The sequence below is a fragment of the Rasamsonia emersonii genome (assembly GCF_000968595.1).
Source record: "Rasamsonia emersonii CBS 393.64 chromosome Unknown ctg1118621759686, whole genome shotgun sequence".
NCBI lineage: Eukaryota > Fungi > Ascomycota > Eurotiomycetes > Eurotiales > Trichocomaceae > Rasamsonia > Rasamsonia emersonii.
The window spans coordinates 133-21210 of record NW_013563333.1 but is presented as its reverse complement, the minus strand read 5'-3'; the positions used below and the strand labels follow the sequence as shown (position 1 = coordinate 21210).

The window sequence follows — 21078 nt, the reverse complement described above, 5'->3', positions numbered from 1 at the left end:
CTTAGAATTTTGGGAAGATTATTTCAATGAAGGTCATAATTGCAAGTAATGGAGGAAGGGGGTTCTATAATTTTCGATAGGCAGAAGAGGACTGGTGACGTATGACGCGACCGCGGAACCGAGCTGTAGACTGCAGGACCAACCAGAATGAATATCGTTTCTTCCATACACCACTTTGATATCGGCCTGATGCGTTCGAAGAGGATATGATCCTCTGGAGGTATTAAATAAATTTCATATTTGAGGTTAAGCGCCTCTGACTTCGTGACTTACTCCACACCACAAGGTCCGGGACCAGACCTTACTCCCGCCTGCAGAAAACATCGGAGACTGGAAACCGCGCCTTGGCCTTTGCTTTCTCCTCCAAATGCTAATTGACGACAGAATAAACAGTCGCTACAGAGTTTTCGTATTCCGACAATTCGGAGAAAAAGGAATCAGGTACTAATATGGCTCAACAATCACAATTATCACCGACGCCAACGCTGCTGGTGCCCCGCCTCCCCGCGAAGACCCTCGTTGGCATCGACTTAATCTCCTTCACCTCGACGGAGAATTTCCATGGAATACGAGACCTCCCGGAAGGTTGGCATTTTCTCTACACCGGAACGACAGAGAGCTTCTCACTGCGATGTGGCGCATGGTTCTACGTTGGCGACATTTCTGCCGTTGATGATGTTGCGGGGCACGAGGACGGCCGCGTCGTCCAGGCGCGGCGTGATGACAACATGCAGTCGGAGATTCGCATCTGGAAATGGGATCAGAATATCGAAGCTTTGGTCCCGATGACAGGAGAGACGGATGATGATAGGCAGGAAGTGATGCGCCTCAAGGCCAATTTGGGTGCCACATGGCAGAGTGGGAAACTCTTCAAGTATCGGACTCGATTACCGTCCTCGGACTCCTCCGACAAACAAAACGACACTAAAAAGGCCCATGAAGAAGAGAAATGCGAAGAGGAAGGAAGGAAGGCGTGGTCTGGATTGACCGATCGGTTGTCGCCGCGGCTACTCTCGCGGGTGTTGGACGACCCAGACCTTGATATCGATGGCCGCCCCAGTTGGACGGTTACCTCTGCCAGCACGGCTCCCCAAGATGCGGATCGGATTCCGGGGATCTCAGCAGAGAAGTTTACAAGGGGCGGAGTCGCCGGTGAACAGGAAAAGGAATTGCGATTCCTGCCTGTCGACCTCAAGCGGACATGGCGCGAGGGAGCGATTGGACGAGAAAGGACAGAGGCCGCGCAGGACCGGTCATGGGCGTTGGGAGATCTCATTAGGCGATATTCCGCGCCGTCCTCGGACGAACGCATTGGGGAAAGACAGATCTTAGGGGAACTACAGTTCACTTTCTTGATGGTGCTGACGCTAATGAACTACTCATGCCTGCAGCAGTGGAAGCGACTCTTGAATCTCATCTTGACGTGTCGCACGGCGATCAGGACTCGCGAGACATTTTTCAGAGATGTGCTGCGGCTGCTCCTGTTACAATTAAAGCATTGCGATGTTGTCGAAGGCGGCCTCTTCGAGATGGATGGGGACTACGGTGGGGCCTTTCTCCAAAAGCTGCTGATGGGGTTTCGGAGGTCCATGCAAGAAGTCCTGGAAGGGGTCACGGGGTCCATCGTTCAAGCCGAAATGGACGCATTAGAGAAGTGGGTGAAAAAGGAATTTAAATGGGAGCTGCGCAAAGAAGCCTACATGCGCCGGGGAATGCTGCAACTCGAGGATGGGGAACAGGTCGAGATGGAACTCGATGACGCAGATGATGAGACGGGCGAGTATGCGCCGGTGGTCGTGGACTTGGGCGAAAGCGGTGCCGGCGAAAGAGATGCCGCTCCAGAGGCCGATGTAGATATGACTATGGCTGACAGTGACACTCATGTGCAATAATAACTTAAGCTTTAAAAGAGCTTTTGTCATTATCCACATCATGGTCCACCATTAACGAAATGCAAGAATCTATAATATCAAACCAATTTTGAGGGGGCCGTTTTAAAGTGGTAAATCGTATGATATCATTTTTTTTTGATATAACAATGCCATTCGTCCAGAGACCTTGCCTGAACCCACATAAACAAGGGCATAATATCCCGGGTTTCTTTTTCCCGAACAAAGGAATCTGATACTCTTTAAACAAGAAACTGGCCTAGTCTGCCACCCGGTGAAACAAACACAAACTAAGAGCCAGTATCCCACATAACCGCCACCTTCACAACCACGCGGTTCTCCATCTTTCCCAGAACAGCCCACCACACCGTCGTCTCCAGACGCCAAAAAGCCGCAAAATTAACGGTAGGATTTCTGGTAGCGGGCGCGGGCACCACGACCACCGAACTTCTTCGGCTCGGCCCGTCTGGGGTCGGCGACGAGTAATGTGCGGTCGTACTGGATGAAAGCCTGCTTCAGCTGGTTCTTGGAGTGCTCATCGACGTACTTCTGGTAGTAGGCGACGATGGACTTGGCGATGGCCTGACGGATGGCGTAGATCTGAGAGACGTGACCACCTCCGGAGACACGGACACGAATGTCGACACCGGCGAACTTGTCGAGGCCGACAATCAGGAGAGGCTCATAGACCTAGGTTTGCGAAAACAGATCAGAATGCGCCGCCGAGAAAAAAAAAACAAAATGGACATTATCCCTCCGCAAGAGGCCATTCCAACGCGCAGCGGAGACACAAAAAAAGTCGTACCTTGAAGCGCAGGATCTCGGGTTTGACTAGGGTGATCGGCTGGCCGTTGATCTTAAGCAGGCCCCTGCCTTGCTGTTCTCCAATTTCAGTAACCGTCTTCCTCCAAATTGCGATATAGAGAATATTGAAATCGACAAAACTTCGACTAGTATGTTCATCGAGTTTCAATTTCGATCAGGGCATATAAATTCGTACCTTGCAGTGGGCGACAGCCGTAGCTAATAATTGCGAAAATACAAAGGTCAGCCCGTCAATCCCATCATGAAAAACCGCCCCAGGATGGACCACTCACCAGTCTTCTTCTTGCCGAAGCATTGCACACTCGGGATGGAAGCCATGGTGGGTAGGATGGCTTTGCCGGTGTCGAAGAGTGTGTCGTGTCGTCGTCGGAGATCTTCTCGATCAAGGTGATAAAATCCAAAGACCTCGCGGGTGTGCGGGCTTTCGCTTAGTGTGGTGCGCTAGTTCCAGCTAGGGTTTGTGCGGAATGGTGATGCGTCACGTGATAGCTCCGCCGAAATGGACGTCGAACCTCCCGAGACCTCAACGAGCAAGAGTTCGGAGAAGACGAGCTCGGCGTCAGCAAGGGAGTCTCCAGGCCCCATTGATTGTCACTCATACGACTAAGGGGTGGCTATTTCCATCCAAACTTTTTTTCAAAAACCCTATACACGGCTGGCTTTCATTTACAGACTCCGGTCAATTGGCAGCCATGTCGCAAACAGTCGGAAAGGTATTGATTGCTTTATACCTCACCTCCGTTGCCGATTGATGATGACCCAGGCTCTGACCTTTACTGATATTTTTTTTAGACTCGTCTCGCCTACTCCCGGGTATGGCACTACATTGATGTCGGTTCCGACCCCCGGTCCCTTGGCCGGATTGCCTCCAGGATTGCAGTCTTCTTAATGGGCAAGCACAAGCCTATCTATGACCCCTCGACGGACTGCGGTGATTATGTCGTCGCTGTCGGCTGCAAGGATCTCCGCACGACGGGAAAGAAGCGGTTCCAGAAGAAGTACTACACCCACACGACGCGTCCAGGCAGTCTGAAGAGCATGACCATGGACAAGATGTTCGAGAAATGGGGTGGTGGGGAAGTCTTGCGCAGAGCAGTGAGAGGGATGTTGCCAAAGAACAGGCTGCGAGAGAAGAGATTGGCAAGACTAAAGAGTGAGTTTTGTTCTCCCCCATTGAATGGATTCCGTGCTTGCCTGCCCATGCTGATCATTTTTTTTCTGTCTTGCAGCGTTCGAAGGTCTCAACCATCCGTACAAGGAGAACATTATCAAGTTTGGCAACCAGTCCGGCATAGGAAACTTGCCAGAGGTTCAGGAGACGCTGAAGAAAGCAAGAGCGTCGGGATAAGAGCCCTTGAAGAACACATTTTCTTTCCCATCTGGCAGCTTCAACGATATCCTTTGCTGCCGCTATCTTCCTATTCTTTTTCCTTTTGTGTAGCTTTTCAAAAGCGCATGGGTGGAGTCTTGGGATAACGCTTTTTTTTGTTTATTTATGTAACATTGTCAATGTTTCGATCTATTCCGCCGCACTATTGTGTCTGTCTGAGACTTGACGTTTGGGAAAGTACTTGATTCGCTCTCCTGCTCGAGTCCCATACTGTATATTACAAATGGAACCGTGAAAGTCAAACTGATAAAGAAAACGATCCCTCATTTATAATAGATAAACCCTATATATAATTAACACCACTACACGCAACATTCTCGTAAAGAAAGGAACATCATGCGGCTATTCGAGACAACTACAGTAGTCTTATAATTTGGCGCTGACGGAGCGCGATACGGTGCACTTGATCAGGCCATTAGGGCCGGACTGAGGGGCGTAAACTTCAGCATCCTTGCCGGTGTTCTTGATGCCCTTGTGCCAACTGAGATCTGTGCCGAGGCGCTTCGGTCAGCAACAGTCCTCATCGTCATTAACAACAAGATACGGTAGCTTTTTCAAACTCACCAACTTCAAAGTAGTGCTTGTTCGGCAAGGAGTAGTCGACCGTCTCAACATCAGGGACGGCCGCGATAATCTTCTCGGCCATCTTATACATCGTAGCCTGCACGCTGGCGCTGACCTCTTCAGCGAACGTCTTGAGCGTGATTTCCCGCGCGAGACTCCAAGCCCTGTCGAATTTCGGGATGTCTGCTTTGACCGCCTGGAGGCTGTCGAATTTCTTCCACTTCCACGTGGCATCCACCTCGGTACTCAGGATGCGGTCCCGAGTCTCCGGCAAGGTGGTGTACTCGTCGCGAATAAAGCCCCAGAATTCGGAACCAGTACTCTTCAGAACGTGGAGGCCGGAGATGCTCGACGCAATCTCGATGCCCTTGCCCTCAGTCACATCGACCTGCACATTTCGGGTTTCCGCTCCATCTCTCAGGAACGAGTGCGGATGCGGTTTGCCGTCAATAGTCATCCGTGTCCATCGGTGGGTGATGATGTTCACGTGGGCAACATGGATGTGTTTATAGGTCTCAATGAAGTGAGTGCCGATAATGGACCCGAAAAGCTCGGGAGGGGTGACCGGGTGCTGCTTGGCGAGGATAAAGATGGTGTTCTTCATTGAATCTGTGGCGACGACGACGCTGTTATCGGCCTTGGTGTAGCTACGAAACGTGAGCCGTTGTCAGGAAAGGGGTGCAAAGCAAGTCCTTACGAAACATCAATTTCTCCCTCCAGGAGCACGCAAATAGTCATCTCCACAACCGTTTGGACCCCAGTCTTCTGGTCCCGGTGGACCTTGTAGACCCGGACATTGTCCTTGCCATAGCGGGCAGCAGCAAGCTTCGAAGTCATAACGCCGATAAGACTTGGCCTCTGGCTAGGAAATCGTAAAAAAAGGGACAAATACTAGATGATTCTAAAATGTTCAAAGAATTGAGCAAATTGTTAGCGATCCAATGTCTCAGTACAATGTTTCTGGAGATCAATGCGAATGAGGGGGTGAGGTGCTTATATAGACGTCTTATCGCAGCGGGTTGTCAGCTCACCCAGTGCGCGACGCCGGGGACAGAAGCTGGTGGGACACACCCTACCTAATAGGAGGACCTATATAAGTAACACAAGAATCGTGGATCCGTTTTAGAGGAGTAATATCGAAAGATTCATGCGACCAAGCTCTGGTCCTGCGATGTGATGCATGCAAGCTTGGGCGGGTATTAATAGCTAGGATTAGATAGCGATAGCCATCGGCCGGCTCCGAAGCCCGGGGCATTGGCCTGCCCAGCGATCTGCACCGCTGTGGTTGGCGCCCGCCGAGCAGCCGGCTGGCACCGTCGCTCAGTCCAAACTAGTAATAAACGTTATTCAGCAACATCGTGCTTTGACAATATTTCATTTCATCATCGTATGATGTTGCGTATGCGGAGATACTTCGGACTCCGGCGCCGATTGACCCTTCCAGCTGTCATTGGATCGAATTTTCGCAGAGTTTGTCTTTTCTTTTACCAATTTCATTTTGCTATCGTAGAAGACCATATCTTAGGTTATTATTAGATGTCGATAGTCTGAAGAATACTGTGCTCAGCAGTCACCCTATTACATAGTTGAATGCCAACGTCGTAATTGATTACTTACTTGCAATGAAAGGCAACAAAAACAGTGTTGTCGTATGTTACTACTGGGTGGCTTCGAAATTGGTATTCCAGAGAACCAAAATCCAAAAGCAGCTAGATGCCGGAGTAAAGAGAAGGTATCAGTTTGATCTCAGATCTTAGCTGATAGTAAAATGCTCGAATTTGCGTCTTCGCAATAGGGTATCATTGGTCAAAAGTCAAAATCCTCACCGCTATATTTTTAGTTGGGTGAGAGCATTGAATGCGTTTGAATTCAGCCTGATTTAACTGCAAAGAAGTATACAAGTTGACACCTCCAGTAATGCACAAGGTTCTCAGAAGTGAGCATTTTACTGTTGTTGGTCACAGGCCACTGGGGATGTCAGCATCCTTTCAGATCACGTGCACTATTCATGCCTCAGGCAGCAATTGGCGTGATCAGCAGCCCGCGTGCCAAGAAGCGTATCATGGGGAAGGAACAACAGCGGGACACCAGCAGGAGGGACGGTGGGCTGCTCGCTTCTGATTTGGCCGTCACTCCAATCACCAATGTGCACCTTCGCTGCGATCGCTCTGCTCTAGGGTATTGCTATTGTTACTCCCTCTTAACAAAAGGTTTCTTAAATCTCACAGCGCAACTGTCTCGTCGACTTGCAGAACCGCTATCTTCACACCAGGATCGCGAAGCCCAACAGCGAACCCAGCACTGCTAATGCCAGTCCGATTCTGGAACCATACCTTCTGACGCGTCTTCTCTGGAGCATCTTTCTGCCCGATTTACCTCCTCTTGACTCAATGAAATCCTTCGCTGCTTGTTCCGTTTCCGACAGGTGATATCTGTGCTTCGGCTGCTACATGGAGGAGATTCATGGCGTCTGGGTCTAATTCTGGGACCTCGGCAACACCGACTCAGCACCGTGCTTTCGGTGATGGGAAGCCGTTCTCGAGGAGTCAGGAGGAGCATTCTGGACCGGGGAGCTGGAATGATTCTATATCTCGATCAACACGCAATGGCCGCTCAGCTTCCGGGGGGAGCGCCTCCATTGGTGCTCGAGGCGCATCTGCCCAGGGCCCGGGTAGCTTCAGTTCTGAATTGAAGAGCGTGACCAATTCCAGGAGTGTAACACCCCGGCCAGATGCGATGTACTCCAGGGCAGCAGGGAATGCTATTGATGAGGACGAACTCGTCAGCACCACCGAGCAGCGCCAGGCGGCCATCCGAGACAAGATTGCAAAGGAATTGAAGATCAGAGATGGAACCGAGAATATGTTGGAGGCTTTGCTGGCCAAAAATCCAAAGCAAACAAAGGAGCAGAGGCTGAGAGTGGAGTCCGAGTTGAGCTCGTCCAACCGCAAACTGGCAGAGCTCCATCATGAGCTGGAAGAAGAAATACTCCGTGCTCAAGCCCCATCAACGCCTCCGCGAAGTCGCCTTTCTGCTCTGTTCCGGAACAGTCCTATGCGATCTGCATCGCGTGCAACTAATTCTGTTGACGGTGATCTGGAGGATGGAGACGGTGAAACAGAGTCGCCAACCTACGTCCTTGCGGAAACCCTTCAGGCTCTGGAGGTTGAAGGAATGGCGCCGGACTACTATGTCGAACGGGCAAATAGCTTGGTCGAATTGTTCAAACGGCATCCAACGTTAAAGTATGATCTGGAGTGGTCTGTTTTCGGCCAACGTGTCCAAATGATGCTCTTGAGTGATAGCAAGGAGGTCGTCGCGGCTGGATACCGTTTGACCCGCTATGCTATCGCCGATCGAGCTTCCATTCAGATCATCCGGTCACTGCATACCGATGAGCTAGTGATTCTATCCCTGGTAAAGGAGAGCAAAGCTAGCATAGAGCGCGAGCAAGCTCTCAAGTTCATCAGAGCCTTCTTGGATGTCAAAGATGGAGTTTATGAGATTTCCCGTGCTGTAGTTCGGGCCATAGTGTCCGTGGCTGAGCATCAGGAGGATCGCTTGAAGAACATATCCATCATGACCCTTGCGGAAATCTTGGTCAAAGACCCGTCCTTACTTGCCCACGCCGGAGGCATCGGTGCCTTGCACGACGCTCTGGCGGAGGGGACCTTTGGCGCGTCGGAGAGTTTGATGAACAGCTTTCTACACATCATGGATTCACCGCACCGACGGAAGTATTTGCAAGGTGGTCGTGAATTAGAAGCCGTTCTCACTCCGTTTACCGACTCTTTCTCGGACACAATCCAAACTGGGCGACTAAAGTGCTCGGCAAAAGCGATCTCGGCAATGTTGAAGACATGGCCAGGACTGCTGATTCTAGCTAGAAATAAAGCAAAGCCTCTCCAGTCTCTCCTTGAGTCGCTCAACTATCCTGATTCACAAGCACGGGATCTGATCTTGGAGCTTCTGTTCGATGCGCTTCGCATAAAACCACCGTCATGGTCGTCGTCTTTTCTCGCTGGCAGGCGGCTTACAACTTACGGTCGCGTTACGAATCTCCGTTCCGAGTCGGATACTAAGCAGTTGCGTTTTCTCTCAGAGAACGACAAAAACCGATTCGACCTGACAGCCCATTTCTCTGCCCTGGTATTGGCGACGTTGCTCGAGGCGGGACTAGTCAAGGTATTGCTGCAGGCCGCTCTCCTTTGCCATAATCCAGACTAATCATACTCTAGGCTCTCTCCGACCTCATTGAAGTGGAGTCCAATATGTCTCTGAAGCGAAAAGCTACTTTGCTCCTGACAGAAGTACTGAAGCTAGCCCAACATTCACTTCCCCGGTCTATCAGCGCCAATCTTCAGGTGCTTCCAGACTTACTTCCACCGGCCATCAGGTTTGACGCGGACAACCATGAAATCTCTACATCGACGATCTATCAGATCGAAAGCATCAATCGGATCCTGGCCAGGTCTGGCGGTTTTTCAAATGCACCAGGTAGATACTCGGTTGTCGATGAAGATATATCTGCGTCGTTGTTATCTGGAGAACCAGCAAGGAACCGACTGAACCCCGCCATGGATGAGACACAGTTCAGAAATCTCGTTCTGGAAACGCACGTGCTGAACACTGTCAATTACGTCAAGTGGAAATGGGACTTGATCCTCCAGATCATCGAAGGTCCTCTAACGAATCCGAAAAGATTGGAAGAAGCCATCAAGGGATCAAAGTTCATGAAGCGCCTCTTCGCATTCTACAGACCCTTCAAGTACAGGTTTTCCATGATTCCCAACACCAAACCGAACCAGCGCTACGTGCGAACTGGGTGTGCTCTGCTGCGTACATTGATGCAGAGCCCTGAAGGCACAAAATACCTCGCCGACAACAAATTGCTTAGGCAAATTGCCGAGTGTCTCGCTCAAGTGGACCGGATGAGTGGGCTCACTTCTTCCTCCCCCCTGTTCTCCCGCGAGCAGATGGCCAACACGCTAAGTGGTGGCTATTTTGCTCTGCTGGGTGTTCTGAGCGGCGATCCCAATGGACTTTCCATGATGGAAAGATGGCATATGCACAATATGTTCTACCACATCATCGAACTCAACGATCGAAGCGACCTAGTGCAGGCCCTTCTCGGGAACTTGGACTTTAGTCTCGAGAGCCACCTGAGAGTCCTCTTGTCCAAAGCCCTCACTGCTGGACCCAAAGATATTCGCCTCTTCGCAACGAAGCTTTTACGAAAATATGCTGTTGGTAACCATATTTCGTCGAATAACGCAGGAATTAGCAATGTAGATTGGGTGGTGAAGCTGCTCGTAACCCAGCTTTATGATCCCGACGTGGCTGTGTGCGAAGTTGCAGTGAAGATCCTCGAGGAAGCGTGCAATCAACGTGACTGTCTTGAATATGTGGTCAAATGCCGGCCATCCCTTGATCACCTCGGCGAGATCGGCGCTCCTCTTCTCCTCCGGTTTCTGTCAACCTCGGTGGGATACCATTATCTCGATGGGCTGGACTACATCACGCAAGAGATGGACGACTGGTTCCTAGGGAGAAATGATGCTTATGTTGCCCTTGTGGAGGCATCTCTGTCTCGAGCCTATGTGGATCACCCTCGTAGGAACAGTTTTGCTCCGGAAGACATAGTAGAACTGCAGGATATTGGCGTGGTGCCACCACATTTCTACAGGGAACTTGCCCGCACCGCCGAGGGTTGCAAACTTCTTGAGCAATCCGGCCACTTTCAAGAATTCTCAAACACAATTCGTGAATTCCGGTTGGATGAAGAAGACCCGGAAACGCTTTTGAAAGTCAAGGGTTGTCTCTGGGCAGTGGGAAATGTTGGCTCCATGGAATTGGGAGCTCCTTTTCTGGAGGAGACCGAGATTGTCCAGCACATTGTCAGAATTGCCGAGAAAGCTGAAGTGATCACGATGAGAGGCACGGCTTTCTTCGTTCTTGGTCTGATTTCACGCAGCCAGCATGGCCTTGAGATGCTGATCGAGGCCGGTTGGGACGCCGTAGTCGACCAAAGAGGCGACTCTCTGGGGTTATGTCTCCCTCGGGACCTGAGCAAGCTCTTCACTGTGGGTCTTTTTTCCTTCTACATCGAGTCTACTAAGCACTGACAATATTTAGCTATCCTTCCCCCCCTACGTTCGCGATCATGAACTCGAACGGACTTTTCGAGAGAAGTTCAAAGCGGCGACCTCTGATCCAGATCCTATTAAGCAAAAGATATTGAAGTCGATAGCCGATATGGGTAACACTGTCTTGTCCAAAAGAGCCGCATCGGAACTTCATAGGTATGCAAACGTAGATGACCAGTTTGCCTTGTAGGATATGTGCTAAAGCGGATCATTACAGCCTCAAAGCGAAGCATCCCGATTATTTCCGCCAGGTCGACCTATTCCGGAAGACGCTCACCATTCTTGAGAGCCAACACTTCCGGCTGCCCGCTCGACGCTTCGCCTTGGATCTGTTTGACAAGAGCGTGATGAGACGAGTCGTCCTTGAGGAGGACTCTTGCTCCGATTCAGACAGCACTTGACCAAACGATCATGTTGCATCAGTTTCCTATGTTTCTGGCATAAAAAAAACTTCTGGATTTCCACCTGAAATGCCCTTTTAGGACGGCGTCTCTTAGTATTGGACATATATACCCTGTGATCTTGCGTTTTTCGCCAAATGTGGTCTTATTACCTCGATTTTGCTTCCTATCTTCCATCTGGCCATTCAGCCGAGGTATGTCTGTTGGCAATGATGGATTGGCTCAGATGGCCTGACACTAAGTTGTGACGGGCTTTTTGTGAATTTCTTCTGCATCGGACGGTCGATGCCCCTGGTGGCAGGGAATGGAAAGGTGATGATTGCATCTTACGGATCTACATGTATGCTCGGTGTTATGGTGTCTTGATCTGTCTGCACAAAAATGGGCTTAGCTGTGACTGCCTTAGTGTGCCTATGGTTCCTTTGTTTTCTAAGGGTGAGAGCTGTGTGCAATGTCTTTGTCATGTCATGATTATGGAAACCACAGAGATGATCACTTCTCTCTGAGTCAGTATGGATATGATTCTTCATGCTGTAGCGTTCTCTCTGCAGACATAGACTGTTTTATGCCTGCGGGTAAACTGTCAACCCGGGAGGAAATCCGCAGCGGGGAACGGCATTGCCGGCAGCCAACCAATCACGCCTCTGGAGGCGACTAATCACTGCTACCGGCAATCTACCGCGATATCGCCCTGGCGATGCATCCTCTTAGTTCAACTGCATGACTCTTCCTGCGTGCTCTGTAGAAAAAGGCTGACTAAATCTTGGGCAGTCACAGCCCACTCAGCGCCGAGCCTCTGTCGTCCTGCCGCTGATTTATGATGACAGTCGCGGCCAGCAGATCCGGTAACTTAACTTCCTTCGGATTCCATCATTGGGGGTAGTCATCGCCGTAAGCCGGTCGATATCATATCCTCGTGCTGCTTCTCCTTTCTACCTATCTATCATCGTTTCACTTTTCGATGCATTGAAAACCATTTCTTGATCAGGATTTGGTCCGGGAGTTGAGCGTCGCGTTTTGCACCTCTCGTGGCTCGCGACAGTAGCAATTGAACTGTCCACATTTCACCATCTCCATCCATGTCGACTCAATCCGAGGATGGCCGTGAAGTCGAGCCCTCTCCTGCTGGGCGAGATGATCAGGGCAATCATTCCTCTTCTTCCGAGCAAGTTGAATTTCCCGTCGACCCTTACTCAGTAATTCATCTAATCCAATGCCCGCGCTGTTCACAGCCGCTGCGCGTGCCTCTCCGGCTCCCGTGTGGGAACACGCTGTGTCGGTCATGTCTGCCCCCTCTGAGCAAACGTGTGGGTGTTTCTCATCCCTTAGAGGCAGGGCGTGAGGAAGGGTTCACTTGTCCCTGGAAGGGAAAAGGATGCGGCAATATAGATGACGGCGGGTTGCTGACGGAACATTCCATGAGTGATTGCGGTGTCGACGTTGTAGTCAGCAAGGTTCTCGATGCTTTTGAGAAAGTATTGGGTGATAGCGTTGGCCATGATATGCCGCCGCTCCAGATTCGATGGACTCTAGCCATCGAGAATGAGAAGGAGACCGACAATTCAAGTACGCCCCAAGTCGGAAAAGCCATCATCCAACATGGCCGTTATTTGGGCACGTACAAGCTGATGAAAGAGGGAGGCCTCCGATACGATATCAAAGACGTCGTTTACGAAGATGTCGAGCCCTCCGGGGGCCTCTCCGAGTCCATCAGGCACGACGAGGCAGTTCTGAAGCAGCTGAAAGAGGCCGTGAGGAACGAGCTCGATTGCCAGGTGTGCTATGGGCTGATGATAGATCCGCTGACCTCTTCGTGCGGGCACACGTTTTGCCAAAAGTGTCTGGCTCGGGTCTTGGATCATTCGAGTCTCTGCCCGGTCTGTCGGAGAAAGCTGTCCATCCCGCCAGGTCCGCCATCTGAACCCGTGAACAGGATCTTGGCTGGCTTGATCGACAGCTTGTATCCAGACGAAATCCACGCACGGAGAGAAGCTGCGAAGAGTGAGAATAGCCACGGGGATAATGAACTGCTTCCGTTGTTCGTCTGCACTCTCTCCTTCCCCTCCATGCCGACGTTTCTACACGTCTTCGAACCCCGATACCGTCTCATGATCCGTCGAGCGCTCGATAGTGGGCGAAAATTTGGCATGGTCGCCTTCAATAGAAACGGCCAACCGCAGGGGGAGCTGGGAATGACGCAGTTTATGCAATATGGCACCGTGCTCAGGATTGACCGCATCGAGTTCTTTCCTGACGGACGAAGCCTCCTGACTGCGATTGGCTCGACCAGATTCAAAGTCGTGGACTGGGGTATTCTGGACGGTTATCATGTTGCCAGAACAGAGCGCATTGACGACATCTCTCTGGCAGAGGAGGAGAGCCTCGAAGCGCGAGAGATGGCCGCAGCGGCGAGCAACACCCCCTCATCAGAGGGGAATGGGGAATCATCAGAGATGCCACTCGAAGCTTTGTCTACACAGCAGCTATTGCAGCTCTGTCTCGACTTTGTTGAGAAGCGTCGAGCCGAAGGCGCCCCTTGGCTGCGTCAACAGGCGCTCGCGGCGTACGGAGAGCCACCGACAGACCCAGCACGATTTCCGTACTGGTTCGCCAGCGTCCTCCCCATCGCAGAGGAAGAGAAATACGCACTCTTGCCGACAACCAGCATGAGAGAACGACTGAAGATTACTGCGCGCTGGGTGAGGAAGCTCGAGAACATGGAGTGGTAAGCAACGCTACTTTCTTCTGATCAAACTGTATTACACCCTCGCTGACTATTGTTTTTCTCTCGCCGAACAAAAAAGGACAACAACCTCATCACCATGCTCTGTTTTATGACTAGCCGTCCCTCTCCTCATCCTATCCGTCTTGACTTTTGTGCTTGGCCCGTTTACCGCGTCATTCTCGTCGTCCACAACCCATGTGTCCGGCACCTTGCTTCCGTTTTCTTTCTCGGTTTCTGTGTCATTTGGGCCAAGCGCTCCTCCTCATCCTCCTCCTGTGGCTCATGAGGTCGCTCGTCAACCGGTCCAGGATTACGCTCAGGACTCGGTCACATACGTTCCGCAGACAGTCGTCCTGGGAGCGTTCCTGATCATTGCCTTACTTCGGTTGACAAGCCACTTGGCCCAGACGATACGAATGGTCAGACAACGGAATGAAGGACGACAGAGATGATGCTCCTCGACATCTACGACAAACGAGCCAAGAGTGATTAAACTGCGCAAAAGCCAAGCGGAGAAGGATGAGGCAGAGGGATGGACGTTGCAGGCAGAAATGACCCTAGGGTAGGATTCTTGCCAAAAAGCAAGTTTGAAACCATGAAGGGTCTTTTCACGAAAATTCTCATCGTCGAGTTTTGCACTGCTGTTAGAGCAGAGCAGAGCAGAACACAGCACAACCCCAATATCAACCCAATCCTGTTAACAGTGTCTAGGTAGGAAGGATGGATGGATGAAAGGATAATCCTCTTCCTCCAAGATCAATGATCATCAGTAACATGATGTGATGATCACCAACCAACCTAACACACAGACATTTATCTCTTCTCTTTCTCTCTTCTTTTTTTTCTTTTTACCTCATGTGTGAATAATCCTGTTCAAGTTCAAATACCATCTTTCTTTTTTTCTTTATCCCCTCCTTGTGAGCTGCCTGTTCATTCCACACAGTAATTACTGTACCGAGTATTGATTGGTTGTTTGTACTGTACCTAGCATGAATCTTCTTTTTTTACTCGTCTCATCATTTTCGTCCTTCATCTTGTTTCTTTTTTTTTGTTTTCCGTCAGTACTTTGCCAATTATTCCCAGTGTGTATGTAGTTTTGAAAATTCAAACTTCAATAAACATGTTATTAGTTAGTGAATAACCTCTCACACCTAGGTAAGATGAGAAGAGATGAGATCATTCCGTCTCTCTAATACTTGTTCCCAGTGATTAATTACTGTAATTAATTAACCACTAATGGTATATCATTGTGTCGTATTGTACTGTACTATGCTATACTGAATTGAAATAATGCATCATTCATTGAATTTCATATTCATATTTCATTTCATTCCAGATCATTCATTTCAAGACAGTCCCTTAATGAGTCAAGAAAAGACAAAAAGATAAAAAAATGCATACATACACATATTCACATATGTACAGTACATACAACAAATGGTTTGCTGATTGGATTTGGACTGGATGAAAAGAACAGAGAGAGCGAGAAAACGCCAGCGCTAACTAATGGAACACCCCAGTCAGTGAATTTCAAAGAATCAACAACACCTTCGTTAATTAACTAATTAACGTCATTCCCTGTAACGCCTATGCCCAACTCCTCGATTAAAAAAAACCCCAAATCATGGTCTTTTGAGTGGAAAAAAAAAGACATTTGCAAGGAGATAAAGAACATCCCCAGATGGATGCCGACCTGATGATCTTCCAAAGGATACTACCTATGGTAATAGCCCTAAAATTCATCTGGCTCTTCTTCTTCTTCTTCTTCTTGGTGTTCTTCTTCGGGAGCTGCTTCAGCTGCAGAGTCGCCCTCTTCGTCGTGATGCTCGTTATGCTCATGGCGCTCTTCATCACCCTGCTCTTCCTGAGCAGGCTCTTTCTCCCCGTTCGCTCCCTCTGCTTCTTCCGTTCCCTCGGCTCTCTCTGTTCTCTCTGCTCCTTCTGGGGGTGGAGGCATCGTTTTCGCAAAATTCGGGTCCACAGCCGCTCGGTGCAGACTGCGCTTGTAGATCTCAGCTTCATCAGGGTCACGAACCACAACATGGATCTGGTCGGCCTGGTCTTCTTTGGCTTGAGGACGTGTAGGAGCGAGACCGGCCTTGGCCAATTTCCGGGCCCTTTCGGGCTGGAGACGGGTCTTGCCCAGGATTGGATAGTAATAGGCGGCCTTCTGGGTCAGATGTGATGTAGAAGAGGAGTCCGTGTCTTTGACCTCCTCTGGGTCAAACAGTGTCACAGCAATGTCCCGCTGTCTCTGGTCGGTGTTGAGAGTCTGAGAACTCGTGGCATAGGTGCGAATACGATCATAACGATGGAACTTGCGCTCGCCCTCCTCATGTGTGTAGTTATCCTCATTGTCGCGATCTGGGTCCGAGATACTGAGGCTGCGCTTAATCTTTTTCACCGAGCCCTTCTGTTCCGGCAAGAAGAGGTCATAGTCCCACGGAATGGGGCCGGGATCAGGATATAAGCTCGGGTTAGCCTTGTGAAGAGCGACTTTCGCGGCGTGATCCTGGCAGATGCGGTCTTCGGGGGCCGATGGGGATAGAATGGCAACATCCATGCGCTCGTCTCGCTTTCCTGCAACCGGTTGGACGGGAATCTTGTCGAACTTGAACTGGACAAAGCCGCCTGGGTCGGGGAACCCCTGCAAGTCCGGAAGGATGGGATAGAAACCGACGGGTTTGAGTTTGGGATTGTCAGGATGCACGGGATTCGCCCATGCGTCGAGCTCCGCTTTGGTGGGAGTATGCCCTTTAATGCGATCGGCAGTATCCTCGCCTGTATGCTTGCTCTCTGGATAGGCAATGTCGAATCCTTTGGTGATATACTTTTTAATGTACGTAGGGTCATCGTTCGACACTTTGGCTTTGTCATTTGCCTGCCGTGCTCTCACTTTCCCAGGCGTAGTCTTGACACCCTCTGGTCCACGTGTTCCTGCGGTGATGTACTGTGTGCGACGAAGGAAGCTGACGTTGGCATTTTTCGGAGCGGGGTTCCTCAGTTGATCCAAGCTAGTAAGAAGGGGAAGATCTGCGGGATCAACAGGTGGAGGGTTCTCAGGAGCCATGATAGCTATATAACACGCGGGTCAGTTATCTGATTGTCCCCAGCCCAGGAATCCCGAGACGTACCGCTTTCATCACCCAAATGAAGCCCTGGGATACCAACTAAGTCGATGGGCATACCGCCCTCGGCATCCACGTCAATATTCGGCTCTTCGCGCCTGGCCATGTTGGAGGCAAATCCCGGAGTGAGAAACCGCTCAAGTCCTTCATGGGGAATGTCTAGGAACTTGGGAGGCATCTCTGGAGGAGGGAGGTCATTGCGATAGCGAAGAGACGCAATGTACTCCTGGTGGAAGCCCTCGGAAGGGCGGCTCTCCTTAGAGACTGACATTTCGTAGTCGCTGGCCTCGTCGTTTACCCCGTCGTTCGTCGCAAAAACACGCGCGCGAGTGCTTGTTGAAACCTTTCCGGAGGATGTCTGGATCTCTGGAGGAGCCTGGAGATTTGGCGCGAGGGCTGGCGCACTATCGAGGTTCAACTGACTTCCGACCTTTGGCTGATCAGTGTAGAACTTGATCACTATAGAGAGGTCAGCAGTTTGCTCGAAGCTCCCTAAAAAGCCGACTTTTGAACTTGCCTGGACTGGGAAGTCTCAGAGGAGAGATCGCACCGTCCTCTACAAGGTCAGGAGACTCGCTGCAATCAACGGGCCGAGTCCCTGCAGGAAGAAAAGACCGTGAGTGCGAAAGGACAAATAATTAATAGATCACAAAGGACATGGAGAAACCTACTGCCCTGAATAGGAATGGGAATCAGGACGGGCTCCATTGTGCTGTCTCTCACCGCCTGAAGATTTGGGTATAGTGTGAACTCTGGGCACGGGTGGCGGATTTATGTTCCTCCGAGAGGCGCCACAGTCACTCGCCGCCATGTCATATGACTACCAGTCACATGCTTGCATTCACAGGAATTCACTAAGTTGCCAGTAATAGTACGTAGTAAACACATCTAGTATGATGCTTAACTCTGCTCCTATATCCTTGCTTCGAGCTCCTATTTCTACCTCCCTCCTATCAATGTGTCCCTGGTCCCTTACTGTGGTGATAATGCCAGATGAGATGCTATTTTGGCCGCTGGCTTAGATGGGTTTGACTTCGTATAATATTGAGTGTTGTATTGCTATTTATTGATCTAGATTTCACTCCAACACGGTAATCGTCTCATTTCCCACCTAGCACTATTGCATGTGCATATTGGCTTTAGCTGTCTTGTCTATTCTGTATCTAGGGTTTCCATGAGCCAAGTGCAGGACTCAGCTTATGACTAATAATTTTCCAAAACAGGTAATATCATGACAGGGGCCGGCGATGCTGGCTCTCGCAAGCGAAAACCTCTTACTGTGGACGGAACGATAATCTACTGAGAAAAAGCTGCTGCTACAGCTAGGGTCTCCCTGTGTATGTACTATCTCAAAATCGCTCCCTTTCTCGATATTATCCGTATGGGCCCTTTCATCTTCATGTCATGAGTAAGGGCCTCAGAGTCTAGAGACAAATTTCCCATCACTTTATTCACTTCGCTCTTTTAATATTGAATCGAGGCGCAGCCATCGCTAAGTGGCATCTGCCTGTCCGGTCCCCAATTTGGATTAGTAGCCTTAGGGTACCAAGATCAAGGAATATGATCCAGCTCCCCCTCTATCTATTTTTTTCTTTCTTTGTCTGTAACCTCGTGAGCCTTCACACATCCTCTGCAAAGAGTTTAAGTGTTTCTTTCGCCGGCTATGGAGTCATCTAACCTCCCTCACCGCACAAAATCTAGACAAGATCCGAAGAAAGCACAAGCACAGGGACAGTTGCTTGGAGCCCAGCAATCAAACTCTCGAGAAAAGCAGTCGTTCTACCTTGTTATCTGTGGTGCTACTGACCACACACAAGGTTTCATCTTCTCGGATTTTATGGGCTTTTGCTTGGCTCTGAAAGAGAATGGCGTTGGAGGAGACTTCTACTCTTGTTTCCCTCTGGAACGTCATTTCGCTTGGCTCAGGAATGAGAACAACCCCCCAATCGATGTCATAAAATTCGGTAAACTCGGTCTTGACAGGTCTCTATACACCTACTCCAGACAAGCTTTCCTCAACCACGAGTACTGGTGGACGCAGATTGGTGCGCATGAACTTTGGGAGAAAGTACAGACTTGGATTTCCGAAAAGAAACAACAGGCAGAAGACGGTGATGTTGTTAATATCATCTTCGAAGGGCGCAAAAACCCCAGAGGAGAGTACTGCATTGGAGACAACTATGTTCACCCCTTTGTCTTTCGAGACTTACTTGCCGGCTTTAAAAAAGGCGTCCAGGTCAACGCCATCACCGGAGCGTGTTACTCGGGAAAATTTTCGGACGCTATCAAGTCCTCCAACCCTAGAGATCGGTATGCTGCACTGGGCACTACTCGCAGTGACAGCAACCGGGTCAGGAACAGCGGATTCTCCCAACCTTTCGTCCAGTCACTCGCCAAGATCAAGCTTCCTGGTGTGCCTCGAAAACAAGTCACTTGGCGCCTGAAGGACCACGAGGCTTTCATGAAGAAGCAGCTGATACAGAATTTAACGCCAGCTGCACACGTTGAAGAGCCCCATTTCTACGCCAGCGAACCCCTGAATGGCATGACTGTAGTCGAGGACATGGTCTTTCGGGATAAAGTCGACGTAGTCTATGATCCACGTGTTTCTTCTCGGCGCCGCCGTATCGAATGGCCAACTATGGACCCCAATGTCCGTGATCTCCTGGTGCAAGGTGACTCACCCCAACCATCCGACGTATCTCCCGCGGCAAAAGCCGTGATCGCTGAAGAAATATCCAAGTGTGACACCTGGCGCGGTCTGATTGTCGACTTGGGTATCTACGACGAACTATATCTGAGGGCTCCAAATTGGCGACAAATACTACGTGCTTTATACTGGCGTGCTCGCAGACGTCGGCGACTTGGGATGTTTTTGAGTTACTTCGGAGCAGAGGCTTTCTCCATCCACAGTGCCTCACCGTTCCAGTGGATTTATTGGCAAGAACGCCAAATACCAATGTCGTTGCAAGACTGCTGAATTGCTTCTCAGTCCTTGATGCTGACATTGATCTTGCTTGCCAAAACAAACTCCCGCTGCAAACTACATCCTGGAACGCTGACGTTGAGTGGTAAGCTTACAACTTATATGTTTCCATTTTCACATATATATGTCTAACCTTGCCGGGCTTGCGACGATGATTGTCCGAAGTGGCGCTGAACTGGATAAGCTCTTGGAGACGATTTGACGTCAGTGGCTTTTTCGGCGAGTGTAAGTCAATTGCGGAGGAATATCCCAATGCGACAATCTCGCAAAATCCGCGAGAGCGGGAGGGTATTTTACGTGCAGACGGAAGTGTCGATCCGGGGAATAACCTGTTTGGATTCTGGCTGCCACATGGCTTGAACGGCCAAGATGAGAAAGTTTTTGCCACGGAGCTCCGTCGCTGTAAGCAGCGTTTCAACTCGATCGAAAGAGTGTTCAGGGAAGTCGAGGGTATTCCCCAAGAAAAGCTGTGGCTGGAGTCTGAGCAGGCCGAGTTCTTCGAACAGCATCCCGAGAAGCTACCAGGCACCGGAAATGACAATCCGGATATCCGTGTGACACTGGACGACAATTCTTTGTTCGAATGACCGACCAAATTGCCTTCCCTTCCATGGACTGGGTTCCCCGAAGGCGGGCCATCGGCGTGATGTCAGTCTCGGCTCAGAGCCAGGCTACGAACATGCAGGCTACGAACATGTCGATTTGTTCCTTTTCTCCTACCTTCTCTACTGCGCTTCGACGCGTCGGGTGCCATGGCGATCAGCCGTGTCCATTAAACAATCATTACCTTCCTTGTTACAGGCAGTTTCTGGGTAACTGCAGAGGTTACAGTGGTCTTAGTTCTAAGTCAGATATCAAGATTGTATACAGGCCACCGCTGAATACTCAAGTTCTAAAATTGAAACTCATGTTCTAACAGGAGTTCGGTTGTGCCTCTATTATTGTATATTCAGCTGTAGGCCTCAGCTTAAAAGCCTAGATTACGTTACATCATCTGGGTGTTTGGCAGCCATACGCCCAGATG

At 50.1% G+C, this 21078-nt stretch overlaps 8 protein-coding genes across 8 annotated transcripts; 5 read left to right on the top strand and 3 right to left on the bottom strand.

The window, feature by feature from the left end:
* Positions 1-449: 449 nt before the first annotated feature.
* Positions 450-1892, top strand: T310_0602 (AAR2 family protein; the record flags this gene model as incomplete). The annotated part of the gene is made up of 1 exon (XM_013476512.1): positions 450-1892. The coding sequence occupies one exon, from the start codon at positions 450-452 to the stop codon at positions 1890-1892; it is 1443 nt and encodes a 480-aa protein (XP_013331966.1).
* Positions 1893-2288: 396 nt separating this feature from the next.
* On the bottom strand, positions 2289-3032 carry T310_0601 (40S ribosomal protein S9; the record flags this gene model as incomplete). The annotated part of the gene is made up of 4 exons (XM_013476511.1): positions 2289-2579; positions 2695-2766; positions 2890-2912; positions 2987-3032. 4 exons carry the CDS (start codon positions 3030-3032, stop codon positions 2289-2291), a joined length of 432 nt encoding a protein of 143 aa, XP_013331965.1.
* Positions 3033-3406: 374 nt separating this feature from the next.
* Positions 3407-4062, top strand: T310_0600 (50S ribosomal protein L13; the record flags this gene model as incomplete). The annotated part of the gene is made up of 3 exons (XM_013476510.1): positions 3407-3427; positions 3507-3867; positions 3944-4062. The coding sequence occupies 3 exons, from the start codon at positions 3407-3409 to the stop codon at positions 4060-4062; spliced, it is 501 nt and encodes a 166-aa protein (XP_013331964.1).
* A 408-nt stretch (positions 4063-4470) lies between these two features.
* T310_0599 (Factor independent urate hydroxylase) lies at positions 4471-5505 on the bottom strand (the record flags this gene model as incomplete). Its single annotated transcript, XM_013476509.1, has 3 exons — positions 4471-4592; positions 4669-5315; positions 5366-5505. 3 exons carry the CDS (start codon positions 5503-5505, stop codon positions 4471-4473), a joined length of 909 nt encoding a protein of 302 aa, XP_013331963.1.
* A 1626-nt stretch (positions 5506-7131) lies between these two features.
* On the top strand, positions 7132-11215 carry T310_0598 (Cytosolic regulator Pianissimo; the record flags this gene model as incomplete). The annotated part of the gene is made up of 4 exons (XM_013476508.1): positions 7132-8853; positions 8907-10751; positions 10804-10970; positions 11032-11215. 4 exons carry the CDS (start codon positions 7132-7134, stop codon positions 11213-11215), a joined length of 3918 nt encoding a protein of 1305 aa, XP_013331962.1.
* Positions 11216-12294: 1079 nt separating this feature from the next.
* On the top strand, positions 12295-13944 carry T310_0597 (ATP-dependent protease (CrgA); the record flags this gene model as incomplete). The annotated part of the gene is made up of 1 exon (XM_013476507.1): positions 12295-13944. The coding sequence occupies one exon, from the start codon at positions 12295-12297 to the stop codon at positions 13942-13944; it is 1650 nt and encodes a 549-aa protein (XP_013331961.1).
* Positions 13945-15672: 1728 nt separating this feature from the next.
* On the bottom strand, positions 15673-17776 carry T310_0596 (uncharacterized protein; the record flags this gene model as incomplete). The annotated part of the gene is made up of 3 exons (XM_013476506.1): positions 15673-17015; positions 17075-17527; positions 17740-17776. The coding sequence occupies 3 exons, from the start codon at positions 17774-17776 to the stop codon at positions 15673-15675; spliced, it is 1833 nt and encodes a 610-aa protein (XP_013331960.1).
* A 955-nt stretch (positions 17777-18731) lies between these two features.
* T310_0595 (uncharacterized protein) lies at positions 18732-20641 on the top strand (the record flags this gene model as incomplete). The annotated part of the gene is made up of 3 exons (XM_013476505.1): positions 18732-19923; positions 20061-20139; positions 20263-20641. 3 exons carry the CDS (start codon positions 18732-18734, stop codon positions 20639-20641), a joined length of 1650 nt encoding a protein of 549 aa, XP_013331959.1.
* Positions 20642-21078: the final 437 nt, after the last annotated feature.